Source organism: Arachis stenosperma, chromosome 1, assembly GCF_014773155.1.
Source record: "Arachis stenosperma cultivar V10309 chromosome 1, arast.V10309.gnm1.PFL2, whole genome shotgun sequence".
NCBI classification, from domain to species: domain Eukaryota; kingdom Viridiplantae; phylum Streptophyta; class Magnoliopsida; order Fabales; family Fabaceae; genus Arachis; species Arachis stenosperma.
Genome location: NC_080377.1, coordinates 116477769 through 116497667, shown reverse-complemented (window position 1 = coordinate 116497667; position 19899 = coordinate 116477769). Strand labels below are relative to the sequence as shown.

At 33.0% G+C, this 19899-nt stretch overlaps 1 protein-coding gene and 1 pseudogene across 1 annotated transcript; both read right to left on the bottom strand.

The window, feature by feature from the left end:
- Nucleotides 1–1312: 1312 nt before the first annotated feature.
- On the bottom strand, nt 1313–10853 carry LOC130967312 (eukaryotic initiation factor 4A-15-like; annotated as a pseudogene).
- Nucleotides 10854–16372: 5519 nt separating this feature from the next.
- Nucleotides 16373–19180, bottom strand: LOC130967305 (peroxidase N-like). Its single transcript, XM_057892124.1, has 4 exons — nt 18935–19180; nt 18647–18832; nt 17357–17522; nt 16373–17142 (listed from the first exon to the last, which is right to left on the bottom strand). The coding sequence occupies exons 1-4, from the start codon at nt 19142–19144 to the stop codon at nt 16721–16723; spliced, it is 984 nt and encodes a 327-aa protein (XP_057748107.1). The 5' UTR covers nt 19145–19180; the 3' UTR covers nt 16373–16720.
- Nucleotides 19181–19899: the final 719 nt, after the last annotated feature.

Here is a 19899-nt window from a genome sequence, read left to right as displayed (position 1 = left end):
TGAATGAATTTAGAATCTTAACATATGTCAAACTGCAGTCAATAAAACCATGAAAGGTAATTACCAAACTGATGAAAAATAAGTAACAAAATTGAATGCAAACCAACTAACCAAGCATCGTATATCACAGAGAAACAAAAACAACGTTAAGTGTAGGGTAGAAAAAAGTGACGGATGGATGTGTATATAGTAGAAGTCAAAAAACTAATGTAGACAATCAATGTACTTCAATTCCCTTGTTGAAACTTGAAATTATGGCCACGAATGGTGGATGAAACTTGTCAAAGGACATAAATCCGAGACCATGTTTGGAAGCTCTCAGAAAAAAAGGTTTTCCTTTTTCTTTTTCTTTCATAAAATTTTTTCCTCTCTTTTTTCTATATATACACATACATATCATCAAAATGGTGTTTAGAAAATACTAAAATAATTTATAATTTATGACTAGAAGTTAATAATCCTAGTTAAAAATTATTTAAAATTATAAGGAGTGAAGATCCATCCTCATGAGTAAAGGTGTGGTTAAACAAAGTTACATTATAAAAGAGAAATGACAAAAATGTTAATTTCCTAAATACTTTCACCATTGCACCTAGACATTAATAATGAACCACCAAATTCCGACCTAACATTTTAAAAATCGAATTGTTCATTAAATCAAAATAACTAGAAGTCCAAAAATTTAAAATTTCAATTGAAATTAAACTAAATATAATAAAAGATTCATCGAAAATATATATTTTGCCAAAAAAAAGTTTTTAAAATAAAAGTTTCATCAAAGCTTTTCATAAAGGAAACCAAAGCAAGTTCAATTGAGTCACCAATTGGTTGACAGATATATCCAAATCATTGTCCGGTTCTCAAAACCATGCTCCAAGTACGCAATAACTGGCAATGCCTATCTTTTGGCAAAAGGAATATTGCAGCGGAAATAAGTTACCGGCGCATAAATGAGACATTAAAGTTAAACACAAACGCAACCATTAATGAATAGTACTATCTGTTTCTATCATATTTCCAATTGCAGTTACCAAATAAAGAGGTAAGAGTAATGACATATACATATAACAAGCAACAAATTTCAACACAAATCAAGCATCGTATATCTAACAGGGAAACAAAACCAACGTAAAAAATGAAGCATAGTAGAAGTGACGGGCTATATACATATATGAAAAGTCAAATAACTAATTCAAACCACCACGAATTCGTAACAAAATGGTCAATGTTAAGACAAAAATGTAACGTAAAAGCGTAAAACGCAATACCCATGCTAGCAAATTACTTCATGAAACAAAACGGTCAATATATCATTAAAAAAGCCTAAACATATGACACGTAAAGTAATATTAGACAAATTACCTTGTAGAAATGTGCGACAACAAGCATACACCAAAATGGGCAATAATGGGTTTCCACATTGCAAGTACCCTATCACTTAGATATTGAAGCGGCTAACAATCTAAATAAACTTACTAGGCCAATTAAAAAGGGGTTTCAAACGAAATAACAAACTAGGGAGAAAAAAAAAGGGTCCGCGGAGAGAAGAAACATTACATAAAAGATAAAACTTAACCAAACATCAATGACCCCAAAAAAGAACAAAAAAAAAAAAAAGGACACCTTCACCAAACATAAACTAGTATTCCTCTAACATGTTGAAAGACAAAATCTCTTCAGAGGAGTTCAGCAACATTTGCAGGCAGCTCCTCGATTTGCACATTATAAAACTTCTGGATGTCAAACAGCATTCTTTCATCATCCTTCGTGACAAAGTTGATGGCAACACCCTTCCTACCAAACCGACCACTACGACCAATACGGTGGAGATAGTTCTCGGGCTGTGTAGGGAGATCATAGTTTATAACAAGAGACACTTGCTGAACATCAATACCACGTGCCAGAAGATCGGTTGTTATAAGAACACGGGATGACCCAGATCGGAACTCCCGCATAATGATGTCCCTCGTATTCTGGTCCATGTCTCCGTGGGTGGCTGACACCGTGTGGTCTCGGCTTCGCATCTTGTCAGTCAACCAATCGACCTTCCTTCTGGTGTTGACAAAAATGACACTCTGGGTAATGGCTAATGTCTCGTACAGATCACAAAGTGTGTCGAGCTTCCATTCCTCTCTCTCACAATTGACATAAAACTGCTTTATACCCTCCAAAGTGAGCTCGTCACGCTTCACAAGGATCCTCACAGGTTTGTTCATGAACTTCCTAGTAATTTCAAGGGCCTCAGGTGGCATTGTGGCAGAGAAAACTCCTACCTGAATCTTAGATGGCAGCAACTGGAATATATCGTAGATCTGACAACAAGGAAGCAGATGATGAATAAAGAAGTTATACAAATAACAAAATCAAATTTTCATGATACAACACCAATGGCCAAAAACTGTGACAAGCTTAAACTGATTGAAACAAAGTAACATTTATCTTCAACTAGAAATTAATAGTCACTAAATTTCAAGAACTTTTAACAGACATCAAATATAAAAATCTGAGGGCACTTGAAAGTATAAACATTAAACAGTCAGAAATAGAAGAAAATACAATCTTTTAGATAAAGTAGGAATTAACGATGGGTTAGGGTAAGAAATACAGGTTTGCATGGGATGATTTTACGTATCTATAAAACTTGATAATAAAGTGAAATATGAAAACATTAGTAATCAAGTAAATAAAGAAGTACCTGGTCTTTAAAACCCCTTGAAAGCATTTCATCGGCCTCATCCAACACAAACATTTTAATGTGATCCGGCTGAAGTGACTGTCTGCGCAGCATATCAAAGACACGTCCAGGAGTACCAACAACAACATGTACACCGCTGGCTAGAATGCGTTGGTCTTCACGAACACTGGTGCCTCCCACACAGGCATGAACCTTCACACCTAGATAATCTCCAAGCGCCCGCATAACCTTCTCAATCTGCTGAGCAAGCTCACGGGTTGGCGCCAAAACCAAGGCCTGACATTCAGTCAGGCTGTAGTCAAGTTGTTGCAGGATTCCAGAGCAGAAAGTTGCAGTTTTTCCAGTTCCGGATTGGGCCTGTTGAATAACATCAAGTCCCTTGCAAAATGGGACTATTCCCCTTTGCTGAATAGCTGATGGCTTTTCAAAACCTACAAAACAAATAATACTAGTTTTACATTCCGAAATTTCAACTAAAATTACATGACAATATTAGTGGGACAAACAAACAGGGCAGTTTACGCATAATAGGCAGAACAAATCAAACACATGCTAACTTGCTAAGTTCTATGCTGCCACTATACATTATCGATTAAATATATTTTCTAAAAAGCATATATATTAAAGGGACTAGTAAAAGTTTACCATAGGCATAAATGCCTCTGAGGAGATTCTCTTGCAAACCCATAGCATCAAAGCTATCGTACACCTCATCATAAGATGTGAAGAAGTCCTGTCCATCAGCTGTGAGTCTGTGAATCCAAGAGATGACAGTGAACCATAAATTAAACCCCCCCAAAAAAAAACTATGTTGGAATGATAGTGAGGAAAAAGGGAAAGCACTTACAAATCATTCATTTTTGCATCAAATTGACGAGCATCGAACTGTGTTCCCTCAGGTGCAGCTCCTGCCATGACTGCAACACCAACACAAATACAACAACAGAAACAATTATGCCACGCAAATAATTACAGAATCAGCACCATAAAAACAACTTGATGGAAACCAAAAACATAAAAAAAAAATATCGAATCAGCATAAGCTCTAACCGTAATAAAAAATTGATGTGAATCACTTGCTGATACAAAAAGTTTTAGTTTCAAAAAGGCTCGAACCATAATACGAAACAAGCGTTAACTTGCATAAAACAACATCCACTCAACAATAACGAATAGCAGCAAAGGAAAAATAAAAAATAAAAGAATATATATACAGTTAATCAGAAGAGACTGAAAGACTGAGATAACAAGATCGTTGAATCGAGAAGAGATTCACCTGCGGATGATGATGTTGATATTGATGTTGATGTTGATGTTGATGATGAAGAAGACGAAGATGTTTGCAGTGGAAGAAGATCGAGCAGAGTTAGGGTTTCCCAAACTCCTCGGATCTACGCCGCGGAGTTGAGGAGAGAATAAGAGAGTGTGTTTGTATAAATAATAACGAATACCAAATTATTCAAAATAATAAATAGTCTTCTCGAACTTTATATATACACAAAAAATCCATAAGATAAATGATAAAAAATAGAAAGATAAATGGCAAATTAAATCCATAACATGTAAAAAATTTTATATTTTATATATACACAAAAAATCAGTTTAGATAAATATCTTTAATATAAATAATTGAATTTTTATTTACATATAATATAATTGATATAATTTAAAATTATAATATAATTTAAATAAAAAAATTATTTTATATATACACAATTTAAATATTAGTTGATTTATTCAATATACAAAATTTAAAAATTATTAAATTAAGATTTTAACTACTTTAATTGTATCCTCAACCATCTGACTTTGTAGCACATTATTCTTGCTTAGTGACTTTTCTTTTTTAGTTGCTTCAATTGCTTTATATTAATTAGGATAATTTATACTAATAAATTAAATAAAATTTAAAATTATACAGATGTCTCAAATTAATTTTTGTTATACATCTTAAAATATTTTTATGTAACTTGAATTAATTAAATTTAATTTAGCTATTATAGCTATTGATTCGATTTGCATAAAAATACTCTAAGATAGATGTGTAACGAAAATTAATTTAAAACATTTACATAATTTTAAATCCCATTTAATTTATTTGTATAAATTATCCTATTAATTAAAAGAGTTTTGTGAGCACTTTTAGTTAGTCACTATTTAAAAAACATTCATTTTATAAACATATTTCATTTAAATAATTTATAATTTGGTAATATCTAAAATTTGAATAACAAAAAAATATGATTTGCTACTAATATCTTTTTACTTTCATTTCCTTTTTTTATTTTCTTTTTATACAAATAAATCTAGAAAGACTAAGATTTCAATCAACTTTCATTTATCTTCTTTCTTCCTCACTTTCTTTTCCTTTATTTTCTTTTTTCTAACCAAACAGAACTTTAGCAAATAGTCATAAATTCATTCATTAAAATAATAATCAGAGAAATAAAATTATTTGAGAAGATATATATATATATATATCAAATCTCTCTTAATGTCTAATTTTTTACAGATACAGAGGCAACACACAAGTCAAACTCATTGAACCCATGCAAGTTGCAACTCCATTCTCCACCGCCAAAGTCACTTAACAAGTGTTCCAATTACATCATTAGTAATTTCATTCTTTTTAATGCAAATCCGATTGAGATCAAAATATCAAAACCATTTTTCGAAATTAAACCAAAGAATAAATAGTTATTTTTAACTAAAAAAAATTTAAATACTGATAAAATTAACCAAAAAAATAAAATTAATATTATATCTAAAAAAAATTAATTCTGTTAAATAAAAATACTCAATCATTAGTTTTTTGTTAACTCCCTTAAAAAATATATTATTCTTAAATTACCTTTTTATTATATCTTCAGCCCTTCAAGCACATTCTCATTAACACATAACTACTCTCTCTCTCTCGTAAGACTGCACATAGATCGGATAATATCCACATATCTGCGGTAATTATCCGCATCTGATCCAAATTTTGTGGATATTATCCGATCCGTAGAGTCATCGGATCGGATTGAATTCAATTCGCACTATGGTCGGATAGGATTGCGGATTCCGCAGTGATATCCACAGATCCGATCCGCAAATCCACATATCCGCACATTACATATAAATAACATAGTTTAAGACCGTAAACCCTAATGTGATATGAATTTTAATATGTTATTTTATGAATTTTATGATATTTTGTTTTTAATTTTTTATGTCGTACTTCAACTTAGAATAATTAAACTTAAATCTTGTGTTATTATTTTATTTTTGTTATTCAAAAGAACTATTATTGATAATATTCTAAGAGTAAAATAGGCTTAAATAGATAAAAAATGAATTTTCTGGATATTTTTTTTTGTAAAAAGGCCAAACAAAACCTTAAAATAAATTTTTTTAATTATGCGGATATACCCGATATCCGATCCGATTCGATCCGCAAGTATGCGAATCGGATCGGATCGGATCCGGCCTAAAAAATTGCAAATATCGTATCCGATCCGTGTGCAGCCCTACTCCCACGGAATTTTGTTTGACCTTCCTTCAATGTAAAACTCTCTCCCACGGAATTAAATCAATCTATAATAAATAATACATATAATTAATACAACTATACGGACCATCTTTAAACCTCAGATGTTTTTGCGGCGAGCAACAAATCTGTGGCATTTTGGTCCGCGTAGAATGGTACAGCTCCTGCCACATATTACCAAGAACAAATCAAAGCTCCCACTTTTGTGGCCCAATATTGAATACCATCTCATTTGACTGTACATTTGCCTGTTATTTTTGTCATGGAAATCATTCTGAGCTTGAAACTTTAGAATTTTCAAACTAACTGCAGAATTCGCTTAAATGCACTTGCAATGGAATGTGCACATATGGCTACCAAATTGTGAGATAACATCTACAAGGCATCCATAACCTCCAACTGCCACAACCTGGAAAGAATAATGCAGTAATGCATTCAACATAAATAAAATAAACTAGAAAATAACAAGTCATGAATGCAACAAGCTTGAGTTGACCACACAGTGACCCATCTCAACAACAATAAGATGTTGAATCAGAACCAGAACCTACCCCTGCAGGATGTAAGGAGACAGAGAAAGCTGATGCAGGAGCACACTGTATTTGCGAAAGGATTGCACCATTCATGTCAAAGCGATTGAGTAGAGGATCTGCACCAACTGCCAAAATCTGAAAGAGTTGAGAGTTGACACACAAATTAGGGCTATTTTGATGTTTGTGTTTAAGACAGCAAGACGGCAGAACCAAAAGATATGAAGGTTAGCCAACTCACTTGGTTGCTGTCAAATAGTATGTCCTGTACAGAAGCACGAGTTGAAATCCTTGATAAGCACTCTGAGGCAGGAAGGTTCCAAAGGAATATATTCCGTCCACTACCGCAAGCCTGTGGAATGATGACAATGGTCCCTTAACCATTCACAGAAGCAAACGGCAATTACAAGATACATAATAACTTTAGAAAGGGTTATTTTGGCCACAAAATGTGATAGTTATTAATAACAGAAAGTTTAGTAGAGGGTAGCAACAAATAGCATTTCTGTAACACTGATTATACAAAACGAGGAATTGTATCACAACTACGAACTATGGGAAACGAAGTTCTATTTGATTGTCAACTTGCCATATGCCAATGTTAATATGAGTTAGCTCCTCTGGTTGTAAAATAGGACAATAAATTAAGTGTAAAATCATTATCTAAATATCTGTTCTCATAGCTGGATACCAACTGCAAGTCTGCAACCATAGGTAACTAAGGAAGTAAGGGTGGCAAATGGGCCGAAGTCCGTCGGGCTGAAAAAAGGCACGAAAGGCTAGAGTTTTCAGTCCGCCAAAAAAAAAAAAACGCCTAACCCAAAGCTTTGGCAGCCTTTGACAGGGCAGGCTAGCCCGGCGGGCCCGCCATTTTTTTTATAGCCTAAACCAAAAACTATCCAAACCCATAAACTCAACTACCAAACACAGCACAAATAACCCTACCCATAAGCACAAGTCACTCCCATCTGTCTCCCCACCCACCCCTAACCCTACTCACAATTCACAAGTTTGTATTTGGAATGTATGTTTATTTTACTTAAGCTATAACTTGGATAATGTTTGATTGATGAGATTTAACAATGTTTAATTAAATGCTTTGAACAATGTTTTAATTTGGACAATGTTTGTTTGATTATTTTGTTTCAAAAAACTTGGTTAAAGATTACATTTATTAGAAACTTAGAATTATATGAATTTAGAAATTATAGATTTATTAAAATGTTTGTGAAATTGTATTTTTTTCAATATTTAATGGTTTAGTAAATTTTTTTTGAGAGAGAGAAAAGGCGGGCTTATCCCGCCAGCCTGCCAATCCGTCGTTAGGCGGAGTGGGATAGGTATTAGGGACCGCTTCACTAGGCGGGGCGGGGCAGGCTAACTCGCCAACTGGCAGGCTTTTGGCGGGGTGGTCTAGACCGCTTGTCACCCCTGCTAGGAAGTGATCAACATCATGTTGTCTAGAAATTCGTATTTCTTTTACTACATAGCCACATGTAGACCAAAAGAAGGGAGAGATCGATGGAAGGGAAGTATGAGACTTACCAACCAGCTCTCATTGGCATCTAATGCAACACAGCCAACCCATGAAACAGATCCTTTTAAGTTCAAATCTTTTACTGGATCAATCACTTTGATACACTTTCCACTTTTGCAATCTAGTATGGTATAGAAGCCACAAAAACAAAAGTATCAGCCAAAATTCTGCACAAATATATTTAATGAACCAAATAATTTACAGAAAAATGTACCCCAAATTCGTGCAGTCCTGTCCTCTGAACCAGTTATGATCTGAACATTGGTATTAAAAAAAAGGAGTTAGAACACTCAAAGAGTACATACAGTGGGGTGACAATTCTGAATAAATGGCAGCAGTAGGGATGTTTAGCAATCAGATTTTAAAATACTAGCCCATATATTCCCTAATGTCTCAAGTCTAAAAGTGCATGCACTCAATCCTAAAAGCTCCAGAAGTCCATAGCTCATTCAATTTTTGTTCAATAAACAATAGAATGACAGGGCTATAACCAAATTATTAGACCCCATGTTATCGATCCACTCTATATTTTAGACTACTAGTAATATCACTAGGAGCACTCCTTTTCCTCTTACATCCACTGTTTAGATCTTTAATCGCCTGCAGAAAGGTGTGTAGCACTTTATATTCCATAAATATGGGCACAAAAAATTAGGGCATAAAGACCAAGTTATTTTTTTTCTTTTTCAATAAAAAAAAAATATTATTACAGCAAAAATAGATAAAATGATCACCAACTAGTGAAACTAACAGAAGTCATAGGGTTAAGACTCAAGACCTGATTGGATGAGTTGCGAGCAACTATGCAGTGCAAGTAGTCCAAGTGCCCCTTAAATACCATTTTCACTTTACCAGTTTCCTACAGTATTAAGACTTGTTAGCCAAGGCGAACAACAGATACAACAAATAAATCAATTTATACCAAGAAACCTCCTAAACAAAAATTATATTCACCCCCCACAAATACATACCACATCCCAACAATATGCACAAGAATCACCAGAAGCAGAGAAAACAGATCCCCCCTGCAATTGAACAAGGAAGCATGAACACAATCAGCGAAACAAACTGTTATGAAAAACAATATTCTTTAAACTAAAAGAGAAAAAGAAAAGGAAATATAAAAACCTGAGAATTAACAGCAATAGCATTATTCTCAGGGATAGGTGAAAGTGCACCCCAAGGACCTCTGAAAGACAACAATAACGGTGTGATGTTAATAGGGACCAGGACTACAGGAGGAAGGGGAGTAACTGATTGGAAGCAGATCTGGCTAACAAGTATGCATTCTGTAAAAGTTAAAGCTCACTTGTGTTGAGGATTTGCCAGGTCAAGTATGGGTTTGATATTGTTTCCTGAAATAATAGGAAACAACATACATAAAGAGATTGAAGAATTCATCCATTTCAAAGGTAAAAATGTGAGCGGAGAGTGGAGGGGGGAAAATACATAAAACACAAGGAGGTGAACAGAAAAACTCCCTAATCACGGATAATACAGCAGGGCACAGGAGAAAATGAATGAACAAAATAATCCAAGCCCGAATAAAGAACAACTCCGCAGGCATCACACTGACACATCAATCCCAATTACTTATTTTCGGAATATAAACTTTGCAATAACACATCAATCAACTCAATGGCTGTCACGTATATTAACAAGTCTCATGCAAGAAAGTCAAAATGCAAGATGGAACAGTTAGAATAACAGGATACTAATTGAATCATCAAAGATCTAAGCAAGTTTCAGCCCAGAAGCACAACCTTGAGAAGAAACAGCACTATTTGAGTTTGCAAGTTCCTTCCACCTCCATCCTCGAATCCACCCGTCATCTCCACAACTGCAAGTCAAAGCTACAGTCAACCGGTATCCAATAGCATGCGACAATTCTCATGTTTAATTCACCATCAGCAACAGGTAGATGGAGACCAATATAACGTAATAAAATTAGAGCCATAGAGATAATAGCACAAATTTGAACCTTAACAACAGTGCATCTTCACCATCACCATAGAATTTGACATCATATGTAGGTCCATCATGCCCTTGAAAGAAGCAATCTGGTTCAGCCAATAATCTGCGCCAATTCCAATCCATATCAAAACACAGTTAACTCCAATAAACACAAAAGATAAAACTTAAATTACCATAAAATCGCAATGCAAACTCACTTAGCCGCATTGAAATCGGTATTATTTTTCTGCGAAAAAAATTAACAAAATAAATAAACTCAGAATCACAAGTTAAATCTCTAACAAAAAAAAAGAGACAAATGATGGTGGGAGATAAGAGAGTGGTGACTGACGAGGTTGGAGATGCAGGAAGGGATGGAGTAGGAGGCGATAGAACCGTCGCTGGAAGCAACGACGAGAGAGTGAGGATTAGGGTTTCGGGGACTAGGAGCCCAAGCCGTACGGAAAACAGTTCGGGTTTGGATCTCCCTCTCCTTGAGGAGGCGTTCCCTGTACGCATTTTCGTCCCAGTTGGTTGAGTCGCCGCACATTGTCACCTGCACCGCGCCGCCGCCGCCGCTTGACTGACACTGCTCAGTCTAGGTACTCATTTCAGCTCACTCACCGCTCACGCGCCTTTTTCTTGGGCTAAAAATACGCACTAATGTTTATATTTGGCGGGGAGCTGAATTAGGGGTGTCAAAAATCTCCAGCAGGCGGGGATTCCCGCGGGGACCGCCCCAAATGGGGCCCCGATAGTGGGGAATTTTTTCCGTGGGGATGGGGATGGGGAACAAAATTCCCCCGAGACAGGCGCAGGGACCCGAGCGGGGATCCCCGCCCCATCCCCGATAATTTCCCGAATTGTTAAACTTACTTAAATACTCTTACTTTATTTCTAACATAGGGGGTATTTTAGTAATTTCACCCATTAAAAAACCTTAACCCTATATTCCCTTCTCACCTTTGTTGCTGCGTCCTCTCTAACTCTCTATTCCCATCCAAACCCCAACTCTCCAGACTCCAGTCACTCACTCACTCTCCACTTTGTTCAAACTTTAAAACCCTCACAGCTAGCCACCGGCCACTCTTGCGCCGTCACCCTAGCAGCTTCACCGCGTCGTTCTCTCTCCTCAGGCACGGCGTCCTTCTCCTCTCCACTTGTGCGTCTGTGTGTTTGCTTCCATTCTCGTCACTATATGTTAACATATTTGTCTCTATTGTTTTAACAGAGAACATGGAGATGTTTGTTGGAAGTTTTATGCCGACAATGAAAGAATATTTGATGTTAAAGATTTTGTTTTATTGCTTTCTTTATAATGGAAGTTGCATTTTAAGATTTTATTTTATGGACTATGATTTGCTATGTTGTATTTCTGGATTTATAATCTTAGATAAGATACGTTTGTGTGTTTGTAATAATATTTTTTAGTTTGTTTTTTTGTTTTTTTGTATTTTTTACTATAATTTTCATATGAATGTTAAACATAGGGAGATGGGGAATGGGGCCCCGCGGGGAACGCGGGGAATGCGGAGAACGGGGATGGGGACAATTATCCCCCATGACGGGGAATGGGGCGGGGACGGGAATTAATTCTGGGGGCGGGGACGGGGAGTAGGGAAGCATCCCCCGCCCCTGGCCCCGCCCCGCCCCATTGACACCCCTAAGCTGAATGCTGATGGATTTTTTTTCTTTTCTTTTCTTTTTTTTTTTTTTATCAGGTTCGGTTGAAAATTAAGGATTCTCATTCTTTCTGCTTTTGGTATTAAGGATTCTCATTCTTAAAGGTAGCATTTGTTCGGGACAATAATTTAGTATTATGTTTGTTAAGGTAGAGATTCATATTTAAATTTGCGTTTTTTTCTCAAAAATTTCAGTATTTCACTATATCTAAAAAATAAGGACACTAAGATTGAGATTTTTAAAAATAAAAATAAAAATTTTAATAATATTTTATACTTAAAATATTCTTATTGTAATTAACTAATCTCAACTTTATCCTTTCTTCAAATCAGATTAGGGCTTCAGTGTGAGCAACTCCCTCACTCCATTTTTTTATTTGTGCTTCGAAGTCTAGGTTGCAGACTCTCTATCACCACTGTCAGCACATCCTCCTCGTCGCTGCCGTCGCAACCACCGCAAGGTAAGTGAGTTGCTGTTAAAGTTCGTCTTCTTAGGTAGCGAGTTCTCATGTCTTCCATTTCTCCTTCACAGGATAACGTCCGAGAAACTCAGTTAAAAGAGTCTCCCCTATTGCTGTCGAGTTCAACAACTTTCTTGTCGTCATCACGACGTGTGTAACTTAGGTTAGTTGTGGTCAAATTTCATTAATGATTTTGGTCGATTTTTTATGTCGCGACTTATGTTCTGTGGATTTGGTTCTTTGTTCAACTAGATGCATAGAAAGAATCTTTCTTTTTCTCTCTTCAACTAGATTTGGTTCTTGTTCTAATGTATAGATGCGTAGATAGCTTCTGTGAATTTGGTTCTATGTTCTCATGTCTTGTTTCATTAATTTTGTTTATACTGTGCTTCTTATGAATTGATTTTAGTCATGCTTGATTTTTTTGGAATTCATATTTATGCAGCTTTTGATTCTGAAATTTAGAATGCTCTTTTTACGTAATTTGTGTCTGTTTAATGTGAAATTGTGTAAATTATTTTGTAAAATGTATGATTGTTGTGACTATAACCAGCGCACTCACAGTGATTTCTAAAATCGTATGGATGAAAAATTTGTTAGCTTAGTTGTAGTTTAAAGAGTAGTGGCACTCCAACAACATACTTTGATATTCAACTATAGCTAATAAAATTTTATATAATTGCACCAAGCACTTTATTTAAAATTGGTTTACACTTTGTTAGAGGAATGTGTTAATCAGCATCAGTTTTACAAATTTAACATATTTCAAGAATTGGCTAAGTTATTATTATCTTTACTAAATTCGTATTTTATCAAACGAAGTAGAATTTTTATTTTAGCTTAAAGGGTAAAAAGTAAGATAGTTTTGAGTCTATTAAATTTTCAAAATTAATAATTATTAAATTCATTAAATTATTTAATCTGCACAAGTCTAATTAACTTTTCTCTTTTTAGTTGCGTGACTTGTTAAGACTTTGTAAATTAGTATAACTCCAACTACTTTTTTCAGAATTTGCACAAGTTTAATAGCATTTTCATGTTTTCTTGATCAACTTTTTAGGATGAATAATCTCAACGACATTAATATAGTTTGTATGATAATTATAGATGGTTCAAAGTAATAACTCTTAACACAACTCTTTCAATCTAAACCACAATAGCTTTTGGAAGACTTTAATTTGTTTGAAACTAAATTAAAATTGAAAAGTAAATAGAGTTAACTGTATTTTGGTTAACACAACTCTTTCGATCTAAAGCACAACAGCTTTTGGAAGACTTTAATTTGCTTGAAACTAAATTAAAATTGAGAAGTAAATAGTGTATTTTGGTTCCAGTTTCTTGATCTTGTTTTTTGTTCTAAGAAGATATAGTAGATTTTACATCAAGTAGTGTTAAATTTCTTTGAATGTTTATGCGTTTTTTAATGTAATGACTTTGCTAAGAAGAAATAGAGCGGTCAAAAATTATTAAGCGATGCGTGTGTTTTTATGAAGAGATAAAATTCAAGCATGAAGATTTGATGTTGTTCTTTGTGCTTACGCTATTTGTTTACTTTAGGGATAGAACTAGTGGCCAATTGTCGTTAGGCGGAAGAATGAATAGTAGAATTAGACATGAGGCTTTAGAGCGTATTGTTGGTAAGAGTGATAGGAATTGTATTTGGGAGTTGAGAATGAACACAAATACCTTTACTAATTTGTGTGAGTTGCTCCAAGTTCAAGGAAGACTTATAGAGGATGGTCATGTAAGCCTGCCGAAGCAGTTGCGACTTTCTTAATTATCTTAGCGCATCACAAAAAAAATCGTAGTCTGCAAGTTAGATTTTGTAGGTCCGGCGAGACAGTTAGTAAGTATTTTAATAAAGTTTTGAAGGCTGTAATACGGATTCAAAGCATTTTATTTGCCAAAGCTATACCAATTGAAGAGGATTGTCTTAACCTCACATGAAAAAGGTTTAAGGTAGAGCTTAAAGCATTTTGTGTATGATTCATATTTGCCTGAAGGATTCTATATCTAAGTATCATAACTTTTTTATGGATGATAGGGTTGTTTTTGGGAGCATTAGATGACACTTATATAAAGGTGATAGTTCTTGAGTCTGAGAAGGCAAGATACAAAATAAGAAAGGGTAAAATATATACCAACGTCTTAAGAGTGTGTAACCAGAAGATGGGTTTTGTCTATGTACTCAGTGAATGGGAGAGATCAACATCTAATTCACAAGTACATCGAGATGCAATAACTCGTTGTAATAGTCTTAAGATACCTCATGGTAATTATGTCATCTTTAGAGTTAAGCCTATACAAATAGTTTGAGTTCACGGTAGTCAACATCTTATGTTATTTGCATTCCTTGTCTATAGATAATTATTCTTTTCAATCTTCTTGGGCCTTGAGCCCTTTATTAACCAGGTAAAAAGTTGGGTCCAATAATAGAATGACAATAATTGATTAATTGAAATTTTATAAGACTTGAGTAATATAATATATGGCCAAGGAAATTTATTATTTTTGAAATACTTGGCCAATTTTAAATTCTTTTAATAGTATAAAATTAGAATATTGTCTAAAATGTTTATCTCTTGATTATTTTTAATTAATATTATACAAAAAATATCATTAATCAATTTTTGTTTCTATCAATTATGACGGAATTTGTTTATTCTCAATCCATGTGAGTAAAAACAATAAAAAAATTTCTGTCCTCATTCATGTGAGCAAAATCAACACCATTTTGCTCTACTAGAAGATGTTTAATAGATGAATGTCGTCGTCTCTCTCACTTTGTTGCAATTCTAGAACCCAAAAAACACCATGAATAGCAAACAAAGAGTTCAGGAGTGGAAGAGGAGGAGTAAACATTGAAAGTAGGTGTTTCTTATAGGATCACATTGTGATTTGGAAAAAAAGACAAGAACCAAGTTAGTACTTTACTCGAAAATAAAGAGTAAATGGTCAAATAGTCTTGAAAGATCACTCGTTAACTAAATTAGTCCCCAAAAGAATTTTTTTAATCAAATTCTTCCTTTAAAAATTTTAAATTAGCCATGTTAGTTCTTCCATCATTTTTATTACTAATGTCAGAATTTGTTGATGTGATACGTTAAGTAACATCACAACACACACCTAATAGTCCTAATTAACTATTAACATAATTAGTTTATGAAATTAGATCAAATCAACTCCAAATTGAGAGATTTCAATACCTCAAGTTTTTTACTCAATTAGGGTTTAATTTAATCTAATTTCATAAATTTATTATGTTAATAGTTTCTCCATTGGCTAAATATTTTACTCAAGCCTTTGTTGGAGTTGTTCTGGATCGTTTTCTCTGAGATTTGGTGGAGTATGGATTTGGAATAGTGGTTCGAATGAGGTTAGTTCGAACTCCTTATATAGGCAAAACAGGGAGTAATTCGAAACAACTTGTTTCAAATTACTATGGACACAACAAATTGACTAGTTCGAACCTAACCCTTTTGAATTAGTATGTTAGTGTGTATAATTCGAATAAGGATGATTCAAATTAGTGCTTGAGAGTGTGTGTAATTCGAATTGCACTAATTCAAACTATATAGAAAAGTGTTCTTGACAGAACCTTGTAACGTTTTTTATTTTGGTGGAATCGTATACATATACCCAATGCTTAATTTATATGCATTATTTGCCCAAAAATAAACATAAATTATTTCAATTTTTGTAATGTCAACCGTTTTTTTCTGCCATGAAGAGTAGCTAATATTTATCAATTTTGGAAATAATTAACATTTTAACGTATGTCATATTTACAAAAAAGATTGTAAAAAAAATTATAAAGTGATAAGTAATATAGATTAATTAAATTTATAATTTTTATTATAAATTTCAGCATCTTAATTTAAAGATAATTAGATTTTTTTTTATTTTATCAATTTTTTTATGTTAGAAGAATTTATCCAATATATACATTTATATATTGCTGGAAATTAATTACGAACTACATTAGTTAATTATTAATTATCAATTTCATAATCTTCTTGAAATTGGTATTGTAATACATTTGAGTACCATATATTAAACTGCTGATGAACATGAACAACATAACAAGACACCGCCAATACCAAATAAAACTAAACTACACTATTGATCATGATGATCTTCATCTTGTTATTATTGTTTCACGGTGGAAATTCAGTTAATTCAATGAAATTGATAGTTGAGAGTCTTTAGATGATAATTCAGTCAAACATGTCAAATTATTTAACGACTCTTAGCTATCAACTTCCATTGAAGTTTCTACCTTATTTCACATCTCTTGCTAATTAATTAATCGTGATATAATGGCAAATATATACTAGGAATTTATGGCCCTGCAAGTGTTTCTAATCTCTCCATCAGAGCCAGTCTTAGGATTGATATTTCCCATTCTAATCATAGAATTAGCAAAATCTGCAAAGAAAAGTGCAGAATTATTGCTATAGGTTTGGACCAAAGCCTTAGTAGTTGAAACAGCCTCATCACTAGAGAAGAGTATCTGGTCAGAACTAAGAAGGCCCTTGGAGTTGAGTAGGTTCTTGAAATAGTGGTTGTCAAATAGATCTATGGAGTTCCTATCAAGTGGAGCAGTTGTGTTTCCATCACCATTTTGGGGACACAAACTTTGTAGATCTGAAAGCATGCTAGTGTCTAGTGTTGGATCCGGTGAACCTGTTCCTGAGAAGTTGAATAATCTATTGCTATATAGTACACACCTTCCTCTCCCAATAGTATGAGCACCTTCACATACAAATTAGTATTATTAGTCTAAATTAAGGTGGAAACTCAGGTGTAATCAATTTCACGTAAAGTTGATAGTTAAGAGCCGTTGAATGATTTGACTAAATTTTCATCTAATGACTTTCAGTTATCAACTTCACGTGAATTTGACTGCACCTTACGTGTATCTTCAATATAATTCCTTATTATTACGCCTCATACTTAGTTTTATTACCTGATAAAGCAACAACATCAGTGAGATTGAGGCCTGCATTAGTGAACTTTGAAATAATAGTATTCAATGGATCAAATGGAGTTGGAAGAACTTGACTTGCCAATGTTCCATTTGAAATTGTCCCATCTCGTCGACCCAATAAAACGTTCCAAAATGGACCACCGCTCTACAAAACATTAAAAACTTTTAATCACTTGAGGTTGCATTTATTTATAGATACCGAACACTGAAATAGGAATACAGAGACATAAAATCGTATTTAATAGATGAGATATGAATAAAGATATTGTGTCTATAGATAATGAATTAGTGTATTTTGTGTCCATTATAATAGAAAAGACACAAAAACACTAACAGAAGATACACCTTATTTTTTATTATTCTTGCTAATTTTTTATACTTATATTTTTATTATTATATTTTTCTTAAATTTTTTTAATGAAAAATAAATAAATTAAATTTTTATAACGTGTTTTAGTTTATCACTAAATAAAATCTAAGAACATTAATCTTTGTGTCTTATTTTTTATGTTTTATTTTTTTTCTTCTTCTTAGGATCAAATGCAACCTAGCAGAACAATAAGTGTAAAATGGGAATCACATCAATAAAAACGTCTAAAACGTCTTTTTTTAAAAATGTTTTCTTATAATTAAAATTTAACACATATATATAATCGATCAAACTATATTATTTTTGTCAAAATTAGGTCAGACAAATTAATTTTATCGAAAAAAATAATGAATTAAATCTTGAATTGATCTAAATTAATATTATTTTTTTATAAAAAATGACTATAATACACTTATTATAGAAAATGATTACAATACCCTTATTAATTTTGAGAATTTTAAATTCTAACCCTTTACTTCTCTGCCATCATAAAGTTAAGATTTAGAGTTTTCAAATATATATATATATATATATATATATATATATATATATATATATATATATATATAATAGGAGTATTTTAGTCATTTTCTATAATAAGCGTATTATAGTCATTTTTTGTAAAAAATAATATTAATTTAGACCGATTTAAAATTTGATTCAATATTTTTTCGGTCAAATTAATTTGTCTGACCTAATTTTAACAAAAATAACACGATTTAATTGATTATATTTATTAAATTTTAATTATTAGAAAACATTTTGAAAAAAATTGTTTTAGACACCTTTATCTCAGTGGTTCTGAATAAAATATGTCAAATCATCAAACAATTATCATTTATCGTATTTATAAGAAGATAATTTTATGTGAGCGACGAATAAAAAGATAGAATGATTACAAGGAAAACAGCATCTCTAGCGGTTATGGCTAATATATCAGCACAAGATACGACTCCACTACATGCAGCCTCCACAGAACTTTTGATTGTATCTATAACTTCAAATCCTCGTACAGAATTCAAGTTTGGACCCGCTAACTTTTCAATATCGTTACCTCCATCTAGCAATATTGATCCATCACAACCCTGATGATCATCCAAAACATACATACATACCCCAAGATTATTATGTAATGCAAAAATAACCAATAATATATAACATAGTAATTAAGTTGTTAATTAGCTTACATTTACAAAGCAATCATGAAAGTGGAGACGAAGCAAAGAAGCACCCATTCTCATCTCATTCATGAGGGCATTTTGAACCTGTCTCCTTACCACTTTGAAAAGATTAGGGCATGTTGTGTTATAGAAATCTGTTGTGAGTTGGGACCTTACTCCCAAAAACAACACCAACATACTCATGCCCCAAATGTAACAGCTACATCCCCTCTTCATAGTGTTTGTTACTTTGTATAACAAGCTAAGCTAAGATTTAACTCAATAAGCAACGAATGCTTAATTTATAAAAAAATATACGAGATACATTTCAATTATATATTCAGATAAAAACTCCACTTGACTTCTTAGTGCTAGCTAGCAATGCTGGCGGCGTCACAGAATTCAATTCTTAATATATCAGAAATATTTGGTAACCAAAGAAAATCAGCAAAAAACAGTCATAACTTACTTTATTGAGCATTCATTAATTGTTGCAATAATTAATTAATGCTAAATAAGATAAGTTCTGACTATTTTTTTTGTCTATCTAACATTATTTGGTAATCAAAGAAAATCAGCCAATAACAACCATAACTTACTTTATATATATTCCTTGCTGACAATGTTTGAAATAAAGCTACTCCATGAACCAAATATATAAGTTAGTATGAACATTATTCCTGCACAAAGAACAATAATTTATAAGCCGTTGGATGAAAACATGCATTAATTGCCTTGATGATTTGACAATTGGTAGCTAGCAGAATGAGTTATTTGTAACAAAAATGCTATTTGTATACTAAAATTAGTTACTAAAATCAGTTATTAATACATCTGTGTATAAATATATGTGTGATTTAATTTATTTTTAATATATATTTGTATTTTAATATATATTTTATATCAATAATGCTAGGGAACTAAGATGATTTCAGCCAAGAACCAGCCAAATGCCTTTGATAAATCCAAAACATCTACATAGATGGTACGAA

Bases quoted from the DNA above. Each gene is read 5' to 3' on its own strand.
- LOC130967305 (XM_057892124.1), bottom strand. From the start codon at position 19,144: ATGAAGAGGGGATGTAGCTGTTACATTTGGGGCATGAGTATGTTGGTG. The intron at 17,523-18,646 runs GTAATCATTCTA...AATGTTTTGTAG, and splicing joins CTAGAGATGCTGTTTTCCTT to AGCGGTGGTCCATTTTGGAA. The intron at 17,143-17,356 runs GTAATAAAACTA...TTGTATGTGAAG, and splicing joins TGATGTTGTTGCTTTATCAG to GTGCTCATACTATTGGGAGA.